Source organism: Trifolium pratense, linkage group LG6 (assembly GCF_020283565.1).
Source record: "Trifolium pratense cultivar HEN17-A07 linkage group LG6, ARS_RC_1.1, whole genome shotgun sequence".
NCBI lineage: Eukaryota > Viridiplantae > Streptophyta > Magnoliopsida > Fabales > Fabaceae > Trifolium > Trifolium pratense.
Genome location: NC_060064.1, coordinates 6,873,313 through 6,895,139, shown reverse-complemented (window position 1 = coordinate 6,895,139; position 21,827 = coordinate 6,873,313). Strand labels below are relative to the sequence as shown.

Sequence of the window (21,827 nt, the reverse complement as noted above, 5' to 3'; positions counted from 1 at the left end):
TCGTAAAAATTGTCTTTCAACCAAGTATTTGGGATTATCTTACCCTTGCCACCATTGTCTGGGGGGACTTTTCCCAATTGATTAACGCAAAAATCTTTATAATACCATTCGGAGAATCCAGTTACTGCAATACCGTCAACTGGTAACCCGATCAACATGCTAACATCTTCCAACGTGACTGTACTTTCACCCGTTGGAAAATGAAACGTGTGAGTTTCGGGTCTCCACCGTTCCACCAAAGCAGTGATTAAGTTTGGGTCTATTTTTCATGTTCCTAATTTTATTACCTCTTCAAAACCGGTATTTTCTAATAGCGGTAATAAGTGATCATCTGGATAAACCATAGCATGCGCACGACTTCGTAGTATTTTATAATCCTACAAAATAAATAATAAAGTTAATATGATATAAATATAATAAATAAATTAATTAAAAAATAGTGTAAATAAAATGATTTACTTCAGAATCAATGTGTCTTGATCTATGACTATCTCCCATCCATAAAATATCATCGGCCATTTTTGTTTAAAAGAATACTCTATATATTTAAATTTGGAAAAGAGAAGAGTGGTAGAAGAAGAGAGTATTAAAAGAGTTGTGAATGATTTAGAAGTGTAGAGGAAGGGAGTATTTATAGAGATTTAACATTTATCTAATACAGTTATAATTTAACACATTAATACACTATCAATATACTGATTTTTTTTTTTTACGAAACAATACAGTGATAATCAATCAGTCAGGCATTACAATGAGCTGTATTTATTTTTTTTACTGCAACAATGAGCTGTATTTAGGTGTGCATTCTTTTACAGTTATAATGCCGTTAATCTTTATATGTCTCAATAACATATCAAATGATTTTGGATTTATTTGAAATTTTACACAAATGATCTATATGATGTAAACTTTCAATCCAACGGTGGATTTTATAGAATTTATATCGGTTAAAACGTTATTGAGAGGTGTAACATTTGGTGTCAAACTAGTTGGTGTCAACGGATCCTGACTCATAAAGGATTATTATTGATTAATACCTTCTTCTGTACAAGCATGGAACAAACTTTCTCAACTTCAGGAAGAACATAATGCATGGATGGACCCACATCAAGCAACAAAAGCAAAGCTTCCTGTGTATTATTTCAAATTTAAGCGTTCATAAACAGTAAAAATTGAAGAAATAGTAAAATCTGAAAAGGGGGGAAATGAGAAAAATGGAAGTAAAACCCTAAACCCAGAAGAATGAAGTAAGAAAATGGAAAAGGGTATTGGAAAAGGAAGAAAAAATCGAACCTTGTTGCGAGCCATGGATGGAAAAGGAGAAGAGACTGTAAAGGTTTAAGCTTGCAGAATAAGAAGATGATGGGGTTATTGGTCTTCCCGCTTCAAAAGGTTTGCTTAAATACCTAAAGTCAAAAAATGGACTCAATTTCCACCAAATTCAGAATCTTGTGTTGTTTTTTGTTTTTGTTTTTGTTTTTTATTATTAGAGTCCAAATTGGTAGTATTTTTTTTTTTTTTGGTTTACAATGAGTGGGAATCGAACCCATGACATATTACATACCTACCCAAACCCCTCACCACTAGACCAAACCTAGTGGCTTTCTAAATTGGTAGTATATTCTTGAATGAAATATTTTATCTTTTTTATATATTTTTTTTAGTAATTTTAGTGGTTAAAAATTTCAGCTATGAATAAGTGGAGTATCAAAAATTTGAACTCCGACTTTTATATAATTTATGTGATGTTCCTTTAACTGAGTTAAACTTAGTGTGATTCTTGAATGAAATATTTATTGGGTCATATAGCAGAGTTCCAAACTAAAAAACTAAAAATACTTGTATTGATTTTTTTTTTAATATTTTAATAGATTACATAAGTTTTAAAAATATTTTATCATAGTAAATTTCTTTAGGACTTTAGCTAGGATTTTTCATATTTAATATTTCATCGAGCTGAAATTTGACATATAACCTCAGAGTTTTAGGGTTTAATTTCGGATAAAGATATCTAACTTAATAATATTCACATTATCGGTTAAAATGAGACTTATGAGCATGACTAAATTAATATTTGTTCTTGTGTGAAATTTAGGTTAATATCAAGCTTATGATTTGCTATATGTATGGATCTTAGATTTTTGTAAAATATTGTATGTGAATAGTGAATCTATCAATCATTGGAACGAAATTCCTTATTTATATTTGTAGGGTTAGTGGTGACTTATGAGGCTGGGACGGAGCTCCACTCCCCCATTTCCTCAACTCCTTATGCTGACACGTTCATTAGGGGAAGTCCTACTCGCCATCAGAAGTAGAAGATGTATGGGTTGGACTTGTTATTAGTTTTGGCTTGAATATGTTGTTCAAAAAAAAAAAAGTTTGGGCTTGAATACATTTGATATTTGTGACTCAGGATATCTATGATGGTCCAATATTAATATCGAGTGAATAGTTATTTTAATTCTCACGGAGAAAAAGGAATATGCACTAGTTTTTCACTCTCAATCAATCACAATTATATTTTTCGCCACGTCACCCACTTCACAACCATGTGTTTTAGATATGATATGGAAGATTGAACCATTTGTTGATAGCTACCAATTGAATACACTTGTTCCGTGTAGATTGAACCATTCTTATTGATTGCTAGTGTAAAATAAATTTACATTGACGATGTGTGTCCTTTAAAGTTATTCTTAATGTGTAAATAATGTGTAAATAATAAATGTTTATTTAAGGATTAAATTGTTAACGAAAGTCACATTTTGATGGAATGAATTGAATGATTGATGTATTTTGTTTTATAATATAGGCTAAATATATAAAGGGTCATGCTAAACAGTCCCTCCAGAGCACTTGTTAAGCATACCAAAAAAGGAAATAAACAATAAACTTTATATTATTTTCGTCAAAAAAAAAAAAACTTTATATTAAAAAGATAATTTTTTTTATACTTTTGAGGCTTTGAATGCACGTATTTCGAGACAAAATTTCTATTTTAATATGCTTAACTAGTGTCCGGGACACTGTTTAGCATTTTCCATATATAAATCAATCAGTAAAATTAAAGAGTAAATTGTTATTTATATATGAGATTGAAAGAGTGACATATTTGATAATTTTAGGAAAAATATAAAAATGAATGAGTGTATTATTTTACTAAAGGTCGTGTTAAACAATACTCTGAAGTACTTGTTAAGCATACTAAAAAAGAAAATTGATAAAGTTAATGCTAGAAAAATAAATTAACTTTTTATGTTTTTAATGTATTAAATATACAAATTTTAAGATAAAAATTTCATATTAGTATGGTTAACTAGTGCTCGGTGCTCTAAGATATTGATGTAATCACCATTATGATAAATACTTATTATGGTTAATTAGTGCTCTAAGAGTACTGTTTAACATTTTTTTTTTACCATGATATTGGTACGAAGTTTCCACTGCCAATAGCGATGACTAATCTCCGTCAGGGAAACTAATGATCTTTTATAATATATTGATGTAAAGTAGTACAATATTAATTAGAGTAAAATTGAAAAATAAATAATTAATATTTGCAAAAAAAATAAAAAATAAAAGGCTTAAATGCAGTTTTGCCCCCCCTATTTTGATTAAATCGGAATTTTACCCCCCTGTACCGTGCTGGGCCTTAAGAATCAAATAATTAAGGCCCAATTGACCCAAAATATGAAAAGGTCCAATCAATTATAGTCCATATAAGACTCATAACAAAATATCTCCTAACTCCATCATTATTATCACACGTGAAACACCACCACCTCCATGATCCACCATGACTTGGGGAAGAAGGAAAGAAGCTTGGAGAAGAAGGAGTAAAAACCGCCCACTACCCATGAATTCCTCCACAAGCAAGGCAGTTATCAAGCAACAAGAGGGGAGAGCTTTTTCCTATAAATAGGGTCTTCTTCAAGAGAAGGGGAGGGTACTTTTTGATTCATGTAGACCAAGTTTTTCATCTCTGTAACAAGTTTTTATTCATTCTTGTAACAACACAATTCTTTCATTATTGTAAAGTTTATCAATTTCTTCTCTAAGGAGAGCTTTGTATTTCTATCATTATCAAATAATACAAACCCCCTTGAATGTTCACCGGAACATTTTGGCGCCCACCGTGGGGCTGCGGTAAAATTATTGTTTCCCAGCCTACCACTCTCTTTTTGAATAAACACGGTGATATTGCTTTGCCGTCATACCAACCTTTCCATTTGAGTTCTGACGATGTCACCGCCGTCGTTGGTTTGTTTGGGAAGTCATAGTTGATTCAACAAATTCTTGTCCTCATGCTGTTCTCTGGAAGCCATCATAGAGATAAAGAAAGACGCCCACAACGGTAATCGATTGACTCGTTTTTCTGTTAAAAGCTAAGTTTTCTCAACTGTGTACTCTTGATTTCATGGAATCCTCTCAATAATTTTCGGTACCTGTTAATATAATATAACCCCTTTTGCCACGGTAATTGCCTGTGCTTATATTCTATTTAATTTAATTTAATTTGATTTGATTTATATATTTTCAATTGATGACCTTAGTATAATTCATGAGTATAATTCATGAGTGGCAATCGATGAGTATAACTTTTTTTTTTTGACAAATCGATGAGTATAACTTAAATCTAACAGACTAACACAATTATGAAGCCTTTAACAATTTTCCGTCATGGTATATTTTATTGATTTGATTTGTGCTAATTGGCTACAAGGGAGTATAGCACTGTGTCTTGTTGCTTCAAAATAAACTATCAACATGTAACTGCCCTTTGTTTTGTCGCTATAATGTTTGTGTACTGGCGTACTTGTTCGTTGATGACTAACTCACTTTAATTTGGTTCATCATCTATTGTTTCTATTTTACTTTGTTTCTTTTATGTTTGGTTTCATGAATCTAAACTCGCCGTCTCGCCAAATTGTTGTCGCCGTCCAATATCGCCATCCTGCTACCAATTGCCGATGGCGCAACTTCGCTTATCGATTGTTTCAAATATGACGTCACCATTGCCGTCAAAGTCATGTTATTGGTTTGAGGAAACCACCGGAGCAAACACCTGAACTATGGCGATTTAATGGTGAATACGCTGCAAGGTGGATCACAGTTTGAAAGTGCAGGATAATGAATAAATGAGATAAGGGCAGATACGAATAATGTACAGCGAGGCGTAATAGTTTTCTCCTACGACACAGTGAGGAGAAAAGCTATGTGGGATCATCGGTTAGCTTGAATGGTCATAACCCAGGTGATAACTTTCCTTTATCTTTAGTTTTACTGAGGGTGTATTGCTCAGTTACTGGTTCCTTTAATTTTGTGGATTCCAGTCATCTTTAATATTCTACTATTATATTGTTATTGATGGTGTGGTGTATGTGTCATGTTATAGTTAAGTTATGAGTTTGGATTTGTTAATCATGTTAGAATATTTTCTAATATTTTGTGGGCTGCAATCAATTGTAAGTTTTGGTTTTAATAAAAACGGGTTGATGTTGTTGTGATCCATTTGATGATGCTTAAGCCCGATAATTGTGATCAGTAATAATGGGCTTGAACACTAATTCTGATTTGTGTAGAAACAAAGTGTAGGCCCAACTCTAGAGTCCATGATGGGTGGTACTAGGGTTGTGATCTTATATAAGATTGGCTAGGTCCCCTTTGCCATCACGTACAAACACAGAACGCTCATTTGTTGTCTTCCCCATCAAAGACCTCAAAGAATGGAGCATGTGATAGGCAGAGGAAGACCTTGTCTAATATATCGGTGATTCCGATATCGGCTATTCCGGTAAACATGATTGTCGATTCAAGTAAGTGTGTTCTAATTTCATATAATATATCGATCTCTAAATTGTTAATTATTACATGTGGTATCAGAGCCTCTATTATATGATTTAGAACCCTAATTTCGATCAATTGATTAGAATCTATGTTTGATTATGTTATCAATTGAATTATTATTATTTTTTATGTTATTTGAAACCGGAATTGGTTGAATTTGTTTTTTTTTTTTGTACTTCGGTGTCAAATATAATTTGGAGATGAATTGATATAATGGTTTTCGATTCTGAAAACAAATTTAATAGACTAAAGTTCAGGTTTAGGCATATTATTGTATCAATAAGTAGTGCATCAAAATTCTTTATTGCTTTCTGTTACTTTTTCATGTCTATTCCTTGGTTTCATCGATTTCTAGATATTGGAATATCTTAATACTGTATGTGTTGGATTTTGATCATGCGTGAGATATGCGTGGGATATTGCACCCTTGTATTTACTTGATTTAAGCTATACCAATTTGAGTGGTAGATATATGAATTAAAATATGTATTTTATTTTAATCGGTTTTCTATAGTTTTGTTATTGAATTTGTGCATTCAAATTGGTTCCGGTATGAGATTCAATTGCTCCTTTGTTTTATGTGCTATAATATAATCAGAGTTTCAATACAAATTTTGCTTGAGATACAAAGTGATCTGGAACATGAAATAAACACATCATTTTTGTCTATTCAGTGTTAAGAAAATAGCTATATATACTGAATACAATAGATATAACACAAATCATTCATACCGGCTTTCACAAATTTTACATGGTTCCAGATTTTGTTTTAAAGGATGATTAGGATTTTGCATGTGCCTGTTGTTACCACTATGGTTGTTAAAATTGAGTGCACACGAAAGTTTGGTTTGCACTTTGTTTCCTCCATCCTATTTTCCGCCGTGTTTTATTTTTATCGGCTTATATTTTCGTGGTTTCGAGCTTCTGTACGGATTTATTTATTCAGAAATTGTGATGCTAGTGGATTTGGTATTTTCAGTTTTCATCCAAATTGCTTATTTAAACTAATTGTGCATCATAGTATCTACAAAATCGTCATATGTTTTCAGATTTTGTCTATAACTTCATGTGTATAGCGTGATGCTGATTAATTGCTTTTTTGTTTATACACACATGCTGCATTTGTTAATTTGTTTTCTCAGCCGTATAATTCGATGAATTTGGGAGAATTTGGATTTACCATAGTCAATGCTAGAACACTGTTGGATTTCTTCTCTCATCAATTCAAATTTGTTAGTCAGTTTGTTTATTCCCTAAACTTATGGATTCAATTTGGCACGTCGAGATAATATCGGTCAATTATAATATTATTTGATTTTGACATATTAGTGTTTCGTTTGTGTCCATGATTTTTTTTTTATTATTATGCTAATTCTTTCCCTTGAGTAATTGTTTCCTTAACAAATCACAAGGGATCCATATTTCATTCTATTCTTTGGATCGGTGGTTATTATTATTTTCTTTGTGCACCACACTATGTGTATGTCATCATGATTAATATGTGATAATTAATATGTGATAATTAATCATGTGAGCCAATTTTTATTTTGACGGCTTCTTTTGGATATTTATTATTATTTGGACTTGCAACAAAGTTAGCATAAATTTTTCCTTTCCATACCATGAATCGGTTCGGTTGGAATTTTTAATTTTTGGACACAGTGAAATATTTTATATTGATTTAATTAGTTGAAAATATACTGTAGTTTTAAAATTATGTTCTTGGTTTTGAGAATCAGTTTATTTTGTGAAATTTCTAGAGAGTTGGTGTTGAATGAATATGAGATCTGAGTCTAAAATATTATTTAAGAAAATCTCTTTTAAAGTGGTAAACACCGATGTGAAACATTTTTGTTAAAGTGTTATAATTGTGAATTTATTTTAGGCTCAATTATGCTGATTATGTCACCAAATATTATTTATATGAATTTATAAATATTTTTATAAATTCTTCTATATTGCCTTGTTGTTATTCAAATGCTCAACTCTGAACTATTATTGAAATTATTCTTGTGAGCAATTATTAAGGCAATTAAAAATTAACATCCTTTAATCTTATTATTTATATAACTTGAGTCGATTATTATTGAAGTCATTTTATTATGATATAACGGTTTACTCTTGATTTGTGGCTGTTTGAGATGACACCGTCAAAGATCTTACGGTAAAGTCATTGATGCTTATTGACTCTATTTGCAAGGATGTGAATCACACTTTGGAGGTTAGTGGTGTAATTATTTATTCTCTTGTGACTTGTTATATAATTGCACATGAGAAGAAATTCTTTTAAGATATTATCAATTGACTTCTTGTTTTATACTCCAATTTTTTTTCAAATTTTACTCTATTGAGTGGGAGTATTTCAAGTTTAATATTTCGAGAGTTCTATTCTGGAAAAATATAAATTTAGTGTGACATTGTTTGACATGTCCATTGTGTGATAGAGAAAATAGTTGAATATTTGTTTAAATATTTTAACGCTTTTGGATTGGTAAATTCAACTATAATTCTCTATCAAGTGGGAGAGTTTTACATGTCAACTATATATAAATGTTTATAGAGACTTATGTTGAGGAGTCTTATGTTATTTATAAAAGTTCGGGACTATTTGCTTTATATCCTCAATAATATTCAAATAAAGCCTCATATTATTCCGCTGCATAAATTATTTATTTATTATATTGAGTTGACTGTTTCACAGTAATGATCTCTTATGAGTTGACTGTTTCATAGTAATGATCTCTCTCCCCAACTAAAGACATATAATTATATGTGAAAACTTTTAATTATTGTTTCCTATGCAAGAGATTTCGTGCGTTGGTATAGGCCGTTACCATCAAAGTGGGACTGCTTATATTAATTTATGGAATTTTCTTTGTAGTTTGAGGAATGTTTTTAATTATAACATGTAATTTTCTGCCCAAAGGTGATTATTATATGTTACGATTAAAAATTAATTTGAGATGAAGTTATTGGAGGATGTATTGATCGGAGGAATTTGCCTGCCTAAAGGTGACAACTTTCAAAGTTCAATGTATACTCATTGATTAACTCATCTGAGGTTTTGACTAAGGTTTTGACCTTAGTTGGTGCATTCTGCCCAAAGGTGATTGTACTATTATATTGTCCTCTTTTGATAATACTAACCCAAAGGTGATAATACTAATGAATTTCTAAGCACATAATTGTTATGTTTCCATTGAAATGTTGAATATCTTAAATTATAAGAAATGGATGCAAGACTTGGAGTTTCTTTAAAAATTGTGAAGGAACATTTGGATAAGTGGGAGTTTTAATATACCACTTGATTAGTGGGAGATAACTTATATTCTTTTGATATGCTTGATTAGTGGGAGTTTGAATTTTATATGAACTCCTTTTATAAATTTGAAATTATTTGAAATATAAAAATATTTGAGCTCAGTGTTGTTGGGATCACTATGCCGGTGATCAACACTATTTTGGAGCTGAGGCATTATATAAATAAATATTATAGCTCAGTGTTGTTGGGATCACTATGCCGGTGATCAACACTATTTTGGAGCTGAGACATTATGTGAAAACATAAATAAATAAGCTCAGTGTTGTCGGGATCACTTAGCCGGTGATCAACACTATTTTGGAGCTGAGGCATTATGGTATCTTAAGAACCATGTAATTTCTCTGGCTTTGAGGCATTTGAGAGAAATTATGTCTAAAATATTGGAGCTCGATGTTGATTAGATCATTATACCGCGGTGGTCAACATTGTTTTGGAGCTTGGACTTGTGGTATCTTATGGACCATATAATTTCTCTGGCTTTAATGCATTTGAGAGAAATTGAGGACTGACGAAGAAAATGATAGTATGGTTGAGATCACAAACATATCATTTTCTCGCTACACTCTACACGAATGACTAATCGACGGAGTTTGGTGGTATTTGTAACTATGGAAGGTATTGTATCAATAACGATATAATTGCCGCCATGATTCGATATCATTTATCTTTTGTTGGACGGAGTCTTAATTAGATGTTGCATCTTGGGATCAATGTGGCCACGTTAAAATATGTTATCAACCCGAGAGTCGTTTTTCAAAATGTTTTATTCAAATTAAATATACACAATTGATTTTGCCCAAGTGGGAGAATGTTAGAATATTTTCTAATATTTTGTGGGCTGCAATCAATTGTAAGTTTTGGTTTTAATAAAAACGGGTTGATGTTGTTGTGATCCATTTGATGATGCTTAAGCCCGATAATTGTGATCAGTAATAATGGGCTTGAACACTAATTCTGATTTGTGTAGAAACAAAGTGTAGGCCCAACTCTAGAGTCCATGATGGGTGGTACTAGGGTTGTGATCTTATATAAGATTGGCTAGGTCCCCTTTGCCATCACGTACAAACACAGAACGCTCATTTGTTGTCTTCCCCATCAAAGACCTCAAAGAATGGAGCATGTGATAAGCAGAGGAAGACCTTGTCTAATATATCGGTGATTCCGATATCGGCTATTCCGGTAAACATGATTGTCGATTCAAGTAAGTGTGTTCTAATTTCATATAATATATCGATCTCTAAATTGTTAATTATTACAAATCATACCAATTAGAAATTGATGATAGACATGACTCAAAGTAATTCAAATTTGTGGATGTACTCTGCTTTTCATTTATCGTAATATGTTGTTGTGATTCACTTAGTATTCATTTAGTAATCAAATGTTGCTTGTTGTTTTCTGATTTTTTATTAGAGTAATTCTATTGAGCCTATATAATAGCATTAAACGCAACAGCAGAGCAGCAACAAGCATTTCAAGCCAGCAAATTGAAGGATCTGAAGGTTAAAAACTATCTCTTTCAAGCTATTAAAAGATCCATTCTTGAAACCATTCTTGTGCGTGAAACTTCCAAAGATATCTGGGATGCTATGAAGAGAAAGTATCAAGGTTCTACGAAGGTGAAACGTGTTCATTTACAAGCTTTGAGGCGTGAATTCGAGGTTCTTGAGATGAAAGAAACTGAAACAGTTGATCAGTATTTTGCAAGGACTCTTGCAATTGCAAATCGTATGTCTGCACAAGGTGAAACATTGCAAGAAGTACAAGTTGTTGAAAAGATCTTGCGTTCAATGCCTGCAAGATTCAACTATGTGGTGTGTTCTATTGAGGAATCTAATGATGTGACTACAATGTCCATTGATGCTCTGCAGAGCAGCTTGATTGTGCAAGAAATCAGAATGAGAAAGCAAGGTGAATTAGTTAAAGAACAAGCACTGAGAGCCTCCAATCCTGGCAGAGGTGGTGGCAGAGGTAGGGGAAGGAGCAATGCTTCACGAGGCAGAGGGAGAGGCAGAACAAACAAAGAATTTGTTGAATGCTTCAAATGTCATAAATTGGGTCATTACCAAAGTGAATGCACTGAGGAAGAAGGTAATGTACACTATACTGAGTATAATGATGAGGAAAGACTCTTAATGGTCAAAAAAGAATCAACTGCAGATAAAATTGAACATTGGTTCCTTGATTCTGGTTGTAGTAATCACATGATAGGACACCAAGAATGGTTATTTGACTTTGATAGCAGCTATAGAGACTCTGTCAAATTAGGGGATGATTCAAGAATGACAGTTGAAGGAAGGGGTAGTGTGAAATTGATGATAAATGGCATAGTTCATGTCATTTCAAATGTGTATTTTGTGCCTGGATTGAAAACCAATCTTCTTAGCATTGGTCAATTACAGCAAAAGCATCTAACAATCATCTTTAAGGATGATATGTGCAAGATTTATCATGAAGAGAAGGGTTTATTGTTGACTACTGCTATGTCAAGCAATAGAATGTATGTCATCTATGCTACTGTCATTAACCCTATGTGCCTTGTCACTGCAAAGCAAGAATCTACATTGTTATGGCATGGAAGATATGCTCACTTAAGCTTCAAAGGGTTAAAGACTCCATCTAAGATGCAAATGGTCAAAGGCTTGCCTGAGTTTGAAGAAGTGAAAGATAACTGTGCAGATTGTTTAGCTGGTAAACAAGCCAGAGATTCAATACCAAAACAGTCAAACTGGAGAGCCTCCACATGGCTTGAACTTGTGCATTCAGACATATGTGGACCAATTGTTCCTCAATCCAATGGAGGAAGCAGGTATTTCATGACATTTACTGATGACTTTAGCAGAAAAACATGAATTTATGTGTTAAAAGAAAAATCTAGTGCCTTTGATAATTTCAAAATTTTCAAAGCATTAGTTGAGAAAGAAGCTGGTTGTGCTATTCAAAGCCTTAGAACAGACAGAGGTGGAGAATACACTTCTAATGCTTTTAATGACTTCTGCAGCAAGGAAGGGATCAAAAGGCAATTGACTGCAGCTTATACTCCACAACAAAATGGAGTATTTGAAAGGAAAAATAGAACATTGCTTAATATGGTAAGAAGTATGATCAGTGCTAGGAAAGTTCTAAAAAGTTTTTGGCCTGAAGCAGTCAAATGGGCAACATATGTAATGAATAGGAGCCCTACTCTGAGTGTCAAAGATATGACACCTGAAGAAGCATGGAGTGGAAAGAAACCTTCAGTTCATCATTTCAAAACATTTGGTTGTCTAGCTCATGTTCACATTCATGACAGTCAAAGAAAGAAATTGGATAGCAAAAGCAAAAAGTGTGTTTTTCTTGGAGTTAGTGAAGAATCTAAAGCATACAAACTGTATGATCCAGCTGAGAAAACAATTATAATTAGCAGAGATGTTAAGAATCAAAAGGTTGGAACTGGGAAAAATCAAAGAAACAAGTGACTGCTAGTGATGATTGGAAGGAGGTTGATTTAGAAAGTGACACTGAAATTCAAGCACCTGCAAATAATAATGAAGATGAAAATTTTGTCATCAATGACACATCCAGTGATAGTGAAACTGAAAGAAACTCACCACTTGGAGCTAGAATACGAAAGCCATCAGTAAGACTGAATGATTATGTGACTGGAAGAGCTGCAGAAGAAGATACAGATGAAAATTTGCACTATCTTGCAGTAATGAACACTAATGAAGATCCAATTACTTATAGTGAAGCTGCAAAACTTGATGTATGGAAGCAGGCAATGGATGTTGAGATGGAGTCAATTAAGAACAATGACACCTGGGAGCTCACCACACTACCAACTGGATGCAATGCAATTGGGGTAAAATGGATCTATAAAACAAAATATAATGAGAAGGGAGAGATTGATAAGTACAAGGCCAGACTTGTAGCAAAAGGCTACACACAGAAACATGGAATAGACTACAAAGAAGTTTTTGCTCCTGTTGCAAGATGGGATACCATCAGAGCTATAATAGCCTTTGCAGCAAATAAAGGTTGGAACATCTTTCAACTTAATGTTAAGAGTGCCTTCCTGCCAATTTCGGTGGGCTAAGTCCATACAGAGCAAAAAACTCTGGCTTTAAATGGGGCCCCCGCAAGTGGGCGGTGGGATTGGTCCCCTTGGATTAGTTGGTCCTAAGGCCGGATACCAAGTTTTCAAAAAAAAGAGTGCCTTCCTACATGGTGATTTGACAGAAGACATCTATGTCAATCAACCTTTAGGGTATGTTAGCAATAACAAAAACTTGGTTTACAAACTGAAGAAGGCACTATATGGCTTGAAGCAAGCCCCAAGAGCATGGTATAGCAAGATTGAATCATACTTCAACACTGAAAAATTTGAAAAATGTCCTTATAAGCATATACTCTTTGTCAAGTATGGTATGAATGATGAAATTCTGGTGGTAAGTCTCTATGTTGATGATCTAATCTACACTGGAAATGATCAATAGCTAATGGATGAATTCAAATCATCCATGAAAAGAAAGTTTGCAATGACTGATCTAGGCAAAATGAGGTATTTTTTGGGTGTTGAAGTGAATCAAAGTCAAAATGGAATTTCTGTAACACAACAGAAATATGCATCTGAGATCTTGACAAGATTTGGAATGGAAAATTGCAATCAAGTCTGCAGCCCTATCATCTGAAGAAGGAACTGATGCCATATATTACAAGCAAATGGTAGGGTGTTTGATGTATTTGCTTGCAACAAGACCTGATTTGGCCTATTCAGTTTGCTTAGTTGCTAGATTTATGGACAAACCAACAGAAGCTCATGTTGCTGCTGTCAAGAGAATCATGAGATACTTGAAAGGAACTTTAAGTTTTGGTCTTGTTTATAAGTCAAAATGCAAAACTGATATGAAACTTGAAGGATACTGTGACTCAGACTATGTTGGTGACTTAGATGATAGAAAAAGCACAACTGGTTTTGTGTTTATGTTGGGCTCTGGTGCTATTTCATGGTCATCTAAGAAGCAGGGCCGGTCCCGACAATTTGGAGGCCCGGCTCCGAATATTAAGAATAGAAGCCTTAATAAAAAAAATGTAAAAAATTTAGAAAGAATAATTTTTATTTAAATTGTAAATAACATTAATGACATAAAAAATTGTCATCCTTATAACTAACATACAAAATATTCATATTTTAATTAATCACAACAAAATACATTTTAACTACGTAAGCGCAACACTTAACTTCTATAGCAGTTTTTGAAGTAAATTCATCGAAACAAATCTTCATATTGTATTTTTTTGTTCACTTTATGTTTTTTCCGGAAGCTTAGCCATTTTAGTTGGGCCTTTGAAATTATTTTTTAACAAAGACAGGTTAAAAAAAATATTGAGTTCTTATTTTATTTTTGTGAATAAATTTTTTTCATAATTTTGCAGAGATCTACTATCATATAAATTTTTGTTGAGGCCCTGATAAAACTGAGGCCCGGCTACGTAGCACACCCTGCACATGCTAGTAGCCGGCACTGCTAAGAAGCAACCTATTGTGATTCTTTCCACCACTGAGGCAGAGTATGTGTTTGCAGCTGCTTGTGCCTGCCAAGGTGTTTGGTTAAGAAATGTGTTGAGCTACTTAAAGATGAAGCAGACAGAGTGTACTGTGATTTATTGTGATAACAGTTCATCCATTAAGCTTTCAAAGAATCCTATTTTGCATGGTAGATGCAAACACATTGATGTGCGTTTTCACTTCCTCAGAGATCTCACTAAAGATGGAACAATTGAGATTGTCCACTGCAGAAGTGAAGATCAACTTGCTGATTTGCTCACTAAGCCCTTGAAATTGGAATCCTTTTGCAAATTGAGAGAAGGCTTAGGAATTTGTGATGTTAGTAATCTTTGATTGTATTCAGCTTGTATTTTTTGATTGTTTTGAACTAGTAATTTGAACACTTTGTTGATGTGTTCAAATCAAGGGAGGGTATGTTAGGCTTAGAACTAGTTGGCTTGCCTGCAGAGCCTTTGGCCAACTATTGGGCGCGCGCGCTGCAAGGCTTTGGCCTTGGCTAGAAATCTGTATTGCTTGGCTTACAAACTATTTGTACACTTGTCTATATAAGGCACACAAATGAATGAATAAACTAGAGCTTTACCCCCTAATAGGGGTCGGGCCTGGCCTGTGTATTAGTAATATTGTTTGATATTTTGTACCAAAAAAAATAATATTGTTTGATATTTATTATATGTGTGCTAGTAGTTAATTTAAAGTATTGCTACTACATTTTTTTTTGACAAATATTGCTACTACATGTATTTCTTTTATTATTCAATTATTATTTTTATGAGAATTATTTTAAATATTACTTAGAAATTAGAATCATAGCAGTTTAATGAGTATTTTTGAGTAGGTAAAATAAAATAAGTTAGTATGTGGATCTAATTGAGCCCATGTGAGTGTTAAATGGGCTAGGCCCATGCGACTAAGCTAACAAAAAATATGAATTTTTAATAAAATAACACTCGCATGAGAAAGAGAGGGTAAAATATTAATCGGGAATTTAAGTGGTTCATTGTGGACTGACGCTTATATTCATCAGAAATTTAATCTGTTGATAATATTTTTTAAAGTACAAAATTATGACCTTTTTATCTTGACGGTTAAAACATTTATATGATTGGTGTTAGTTTAATACATGTTACATTTTTATTTCTAGTTAATCAAACCAATATCAATTATTTCCTCCATTCTAAAATGTAAGTCGTTTTGACCATATTACATAAATTAAGAAATGTGATTAATGATGTATGAAAAAGAGAAATTATGAGTTAGTTTACAAAATTGTCCTTCATTTTGTATTTCTATTACATTCTTAGCCTTCATTAATGTGTGAAGATCGTTGTTGGAGAAAGAGCCATCGTTGCTTGCTTTGTTGAGTTTGGAAGTCTGCTATTGCTACTACAGAGGTTCCGCCATGAACGTGTTGTGGGAGCTTCTGGTTTTGCTGTTTGACTGTGGGGGTTTGAGTGTTGAGATTTACTTTTTGCCCCCCCTGAAATTCATTCCTCACCGTTTGAAATGACTAAAATAACCTCCTTGCTACTTATTCCCTCGGTCCCAAAATATAAGACCCCGTTGACTTTTGTACGTATGTCAATACATGACTTTGATTATATATATCTTTAATTGTGTATTAGTAAAAATTATAAAAATTTGATATTTTGAAAATATTCATCGAAACAAATCAAACAAAATCTTATATGATAATATTTACATTCATATTCTTTTAGAAAAATACGGTCAAAGTTATGCCTTGGCATACGTGCAAAAGTCAACGGGGTCTGCTACTACAACTACTATAGAGGTTCCGCCATGAACGTGTTGTGCAAGCTTCAGGTTTTCTGTTGACTGTGGGAGTTGGAGTGTTTTGGGCTTTATGTAAGCCCAATTATATTCCTATTGGGCCTGAGCTTTTTTTATTGTCTAGCGTGATTTTTGGGATTTTTCGTTTATTAAATTTTAGGTCAAAAGTATCCATGAGTCTTTGAGTTTCGTGTTTTAGGTCTTTAAATTTTCAATATGGTTCATGTGAATTTCAAAATTGTCATTAACAATGACCAATCTCCGACGAAAAATCTGCGGGCCACACAATTTGGGTTTTCTCATCCCAATCAGGTTTTTTTTTTATAGGCATGAATAAAAAATTAAACTCCTAAATACATGTTTAAACAAACTAAAACTCTTATTTTTTGGATTGATTCATTGTTGGTGTCAAATTTAAACTAGTTATAAAATTGTATGATATAATTTTAAGTAAATGAGAAAAATCTCTTTTTGGTCATCAATTTTCTTCTTCTGCTTCATCGTCTTTTCAACAATTTCAAATTGTTTTTTTTTTGGACGTAACAATTTGAACTTAACAAAAAGAATAATTCAAAACATTTATTTTGTAAACAATATTGGCTTTATCATATAAGATTTATTTATGTAAACAATACTCACATGTGGCATATATAATTTAAATTGATGGCAATAGCCTTATCTAATTTATTGTTACAAAGACTTAATCACATTATTTCAATGTAGGCATTCTAAGGGAGCTATAGGATACCTTTGCCTATCTTTACAATAATCATAATTCATATATTTTTGCTTTACATTTTCATATTGTTTTTGTGCTATAAGATCCAATTGCCAATACTGTTTGTCATTCCACCAATAGCTATTAGAAAGACAATTTTGATCAATATTTAAGCTTTGACTTTGACATACACTAACATCAAATCCTTGAAAGTTTGCTTTGAAAGGTGCATATGTCCAATTGATTTTTGTTTGGCCTCCATCTGTTGCCCAATCACCATTCCACAAACTTGCTATAATTTGCATAGACTTTGTTGGGTAGCCTACTCCAATGTTGCTATTGTTCTTGTATACCCTAATTGGAATATTGTCCACATAAAATCTGCCAATACAATTTTTTTTTTTTTTTATCAGCAAAAAAGAATATGAATATATAAACACTCAAAACTAATTAGATTAATCTGCCAATACAAATTTTGATAATCAGATTTTGAAATCATGCATAGTTAGTTATTGATAATTAGATTAATATATATTTCATATATTAATATAAGGAGAAAAAAAATCATATAGGGGTTGATTAGTTCAACTGATCAAGTAATATTATCAATTTGTATTGGTGTAGTTTTTTTCTCTTCGTAAATCAGGTATCCTCTACACAGAACTATATAGACTAATTCTTCGAGTTTTGTAAGACTCAAATGTGCAGCAAATTGTCCTAAGAGTTTTAACGCTACTGCATCCTATTTATATTAAGAGATGTATATATCTTAAAATGTGCCCTTAGCATGACCCATAAAAATAAACTACAAATTAAAAGACTTCAAACACCATTAAGAGATGTATATCTTACACAATTTGATGTGGGTTCCAAAGAATTTTGTAGTCATGAAAATCAGTTGTAGGATCAAACCAAAGGCTAATTCTTTGTTCTCTACTCCCTTCACCATTTGCATATACATTGGTCTGTAATGTATATGGCTTCCCTTCTCTATTGCCTAAAAATTCAAAGTCTAACTCATCATGACTATTTCCTTGTGAATTCAACTGCACACAAAATAAATAAAATGAAACAATGAGAATTCATGTTTATTAAGGAAAATTTCCCCTTATATGGCTTGAGATGATAATTTAACTTAATCAAGAATATTTTACTAAACAATTTACAATTGATCGATCGATTTAGTGACCAAATTATTTCAAATGTAAAAACTGATTTGTGAAATGGTGCTACCGATTTAGTGACCGATTAAATATTTTTGATCTCTAATCATGGTAGGTTTTTTTTTTTTTTGTAGTCATGGTATCAAAATAAGGGAAATTAAAGAACTCACGTAATAAGCTGTGACAACCCCTGCAGAGTCTCTACCTGGTACTTTGATCCTCATATGGAACAATCCAGAGCCATAAGTTATCTTGGATGCAAATCCTGACCCTATTTTGTGTATGTGACATCAAAGTCAAACCAGCAAAAATAATTAATATTAAGTCTAGTACTAATCTACGTACGCACCAAATTAGCTTTAAAAGAATTACAAAAGAATTACAACAACTTTGAAATGACTTTAATTTGTAACCTCTTTCCCATGCAATTTGCATGCCATGATAAATTTCCCACAATTCCGCCGATAGAATTATGCGTCCGTTTGGCCTGACTTTTCTAGCTCTTTTTTAGAGCTTATGCAAATAGCTTATGCAATTTTTTTATATTATTATAAGTTTGTTAATGTAGTTTATGATAAAATAGCTTATAAAATTACAATTTTAACTTATAAAATAACATAAAACTTAATTCATATTGCATAAGCTGTTTGCATCAACTCTAAAAAAATAGCTAAAAAAGTAAAGCCAAACGGATCCTATATTATCTAAGTTCACAATATTTACAACTTATATTAATATACAAAACTTGTTAGAATATTTTCTAATATTTTGTGGGCTGCAATCAATTGTGGGTTTTGGTTTTAATAAAACGGGTTGATGTTACTGTGATCCATTTGATGATGCTTAGGCCCAATAAGTGTGATCGGTAATAATGGGCTTTGAACACTAATTTTGATTTGTGTAGAATAAAGTGTAGGCCCAACTCTAGAGTCCATGATGGGTGGTACTAGGTTGAAATCTTTTATATATAAGATTGGCTAGGTCCCCTCTGCCGTCACACGCATAAACATACGCTCATTTGTTGTCTTCCCCATCAAAGATCTCAAAGACTGGAGCTAGTGATCAGGCAGCGGAAGACCTTGTCTAACATATCGGTGTGTTCCGATATCTGCTATTCTGCTACTCTGGTAATCATGATTGTTGATTCACAAGTAAGTGTGTTCTAACTTCATATAATATATCGATTAATTATTACATGTGGTATCAGAGCCTTATTATATGATTTAGAACCCTAATTTTGATGAATCGAAAGATCACCTAATACTTATTTTGAAACTGCCGTTCTTGAAATTCATCGATCATTAAGTTGGGGATTATTTTAATTTAAGGTTTTGGCTTTATTAATTTATTGATAAATCGTCGACATATCGCGTACTGTGTTTATTTTGGAACAACCCCGTTCCTGAATTTCTTCATCACTGAGAAACAAGGCAATGCATAATTATTAATATTATAACGCAATATCGGGCGTATTGTGCTTAATTATTATAACTTGTTTTAATCCATGGTGTCTTTGTTTCCTGCATTTCCTGCAATTGTCTTACCGTGTGAATGCACTTTCTCGGATGACATTCACTTGATCGTTTTTGGATTTTATATGAAACAAATTGCTTTTTGCTTCTTACACTGAGATCAATCTATAACTGAAACACAAAACTGAAGGCAATATTGGTTTATGTTTATTTATTTATTTATTTATTTATACCGAGATTACAATATATTATTGGTTTGTCTTGTTTGCCAATAGCCTGATTAATTAGTTGCTGTGTTTGGAACTATTTATGCTGTCTTTCTCCATGCTATTAGTAATGTTTTCGTGTACCATAAAATCGTGTAACCCGTTTGTTCCAAACAAATAAATATTGCTAGAGATGGGAAAATAAGTTTTTTTTTCTTTGTTCGGGTCCTGTTTAATTCTGGTCTATTAAAACAAAGATTTGCTAGAGATTGCAATGCCTTAATATGTGTTGATTTTGAACTTGGTCACTTATATAAGTTCTTTATGTGGAAATAAAGTTTTACTGATAATGTGGATCCATAATTATAACAACACAAGATATGAAAATAAGAACTTTGAATTTTGTTTTACTTGATTTGAATTTGATCCAATTGATGGGGTGAGTTTGTTCTGTTTTCCTCCATCTTCAAATTGAAAGAAAGTATTCTTCTTGTACTCTTGTGGATTTAATGGATTGAAAATTGCAGCACATGAATACTTCCATTATGGTTTGTTCTGTTTCATAGGAGGTGACTTTTATGCGATGATACTTGCATTCAAATTTTGATTTTTCGGTTGTTATGTGTGATGATATATGCATTATGTGTTTAGCTATTTATATTGCATAATTTCATCCTGATATGATCTGTATTTATGAATGGACTTGCCCTTCTATGATATACAACTTGAGATAGAGCTAGCTATTTGATTCATGATTTCTTTAAATTTTAGAGATCAGATTTCAAGCTGCATCATGTTATATATGTAGTATCCCAACTTCCTGGAACTTGTTAGTGACAAACAAAACTCTCCCTATACCTTAATGTTTTGTTTGATCAGGTGTCTATTAGTATTAATACTTTTGTATTAAAAAAAAAAAAAAACTTGTCTAATAATAATTTTGAACAACTATTAAGGCAATTGAAAACCACAGACTCAATTTTATTAATTATCACGCCAAATATTTTAAGTTGCCTTGCGTTTTCTACACATGCTCACTTTTAAAATATTACTTATAGTGTTTGTGAGCAATTATCAAGACAATTGTAAAATGAATTATCCTTGTATTGTTTATCATTAGAGTCGTTTTATTATGATATAACGATTTATTATTGATTTGATGAAACTTTTCTTTGTAGCTTGAAGAATGTGTTTTAATTATTGATTTCTATGCAAGAAATTTTGTACGTTGGTATAGGCCGTTACCACCAAAGTGGGACCGCTTATATTGATTGATGAAATTTTCTTTGTAGCTTGAGAAATGTTTTTAATTGTACCATGTGATTTTCTGCCTAAAGGTGATGATTATATGTTATAATTAAAAATTAATTTGAGATGAAGTTATTGGAGAATGCGTTGGACGGAGGAATTTGCCAGCCCAAAGGTGACAACTTTCAAAGCTCAACGTATACTCATTGATTAACTCATCTGAGGTTTTGACTAGGGTTTTTATCCTTAGTGAGTGCATTCTGCCCAAAGGTGATTGTACCATTATATTGGCCTCATTGTGATAATTTCTTAATTTTGAGCTATATCTTGCCCTTACGATAATTTATTGATGAAGTTTTGACTGAGGCATTGACCTTAGTTTGCGTATTCTGCCCAAAGGTGACTACACTATTATATTGGCCTCTTATGATAATACTAATCCAATTTGGTTTTGATTCAAAAATGAATTTCTCCACTTATAATTATGTTTCCATTGAAATGTTGAACAT

At 32.4% G+C, this 21,827-nt stretch overlaps 2 protein-coding genes across 2 annotated transcripts; one reads left to right on the top strand and one right to left on the bottom strand.

Moving 5' to 3' along the window:
- The first annotated feature begins 13,873 nt into the window (after positions 1-13,873).
- LOC123891641 (secreted RxLR effector protein 161-like) lies at positions 13,874-14,605 on the top strand. The gene is made up of 2 exons (XM_045941556.1): positions 13,874-14,242; positions 14,588-14,605. Exons 1-2 carry the CDS (start codon positions 13,874-13,876, stop codon positions 14,603-14,605), a joined length of 387 nt encoding a protein of 128 aa, XP_045797512.1.
- Positions 14,606-17,225: 2,620 nt separating this feature from the next.
- LOC123891640 (xyloglucan endotransglucosylase/hydrolase protein 2-like) lies at positions 17,226-18,673 on the bottom strand (the record flags this gene model as incomplete). The annotated part of the gene is made up of 3 exons (XM_045941554.1): positions 17,226-17,610; positions 18,082-18,275; positions 18,563-18,673. Coding segments are annotated over 3 exons (690 nt in total), but the record flags the coding sequence as incomplete, so codon positions are not given.
- Positions 18,674-21,827: the final 3,154 nt, after the last annotated feature.

Coding starts and splice junctions, on each gene's coding strand:
- LOC123891641 (XM_045941556.1), top strand. CDS start 13,874: ATGGTAGGGTGTTTGATGTATTTGCTTGCAACAAGACCTGATTTGGCC.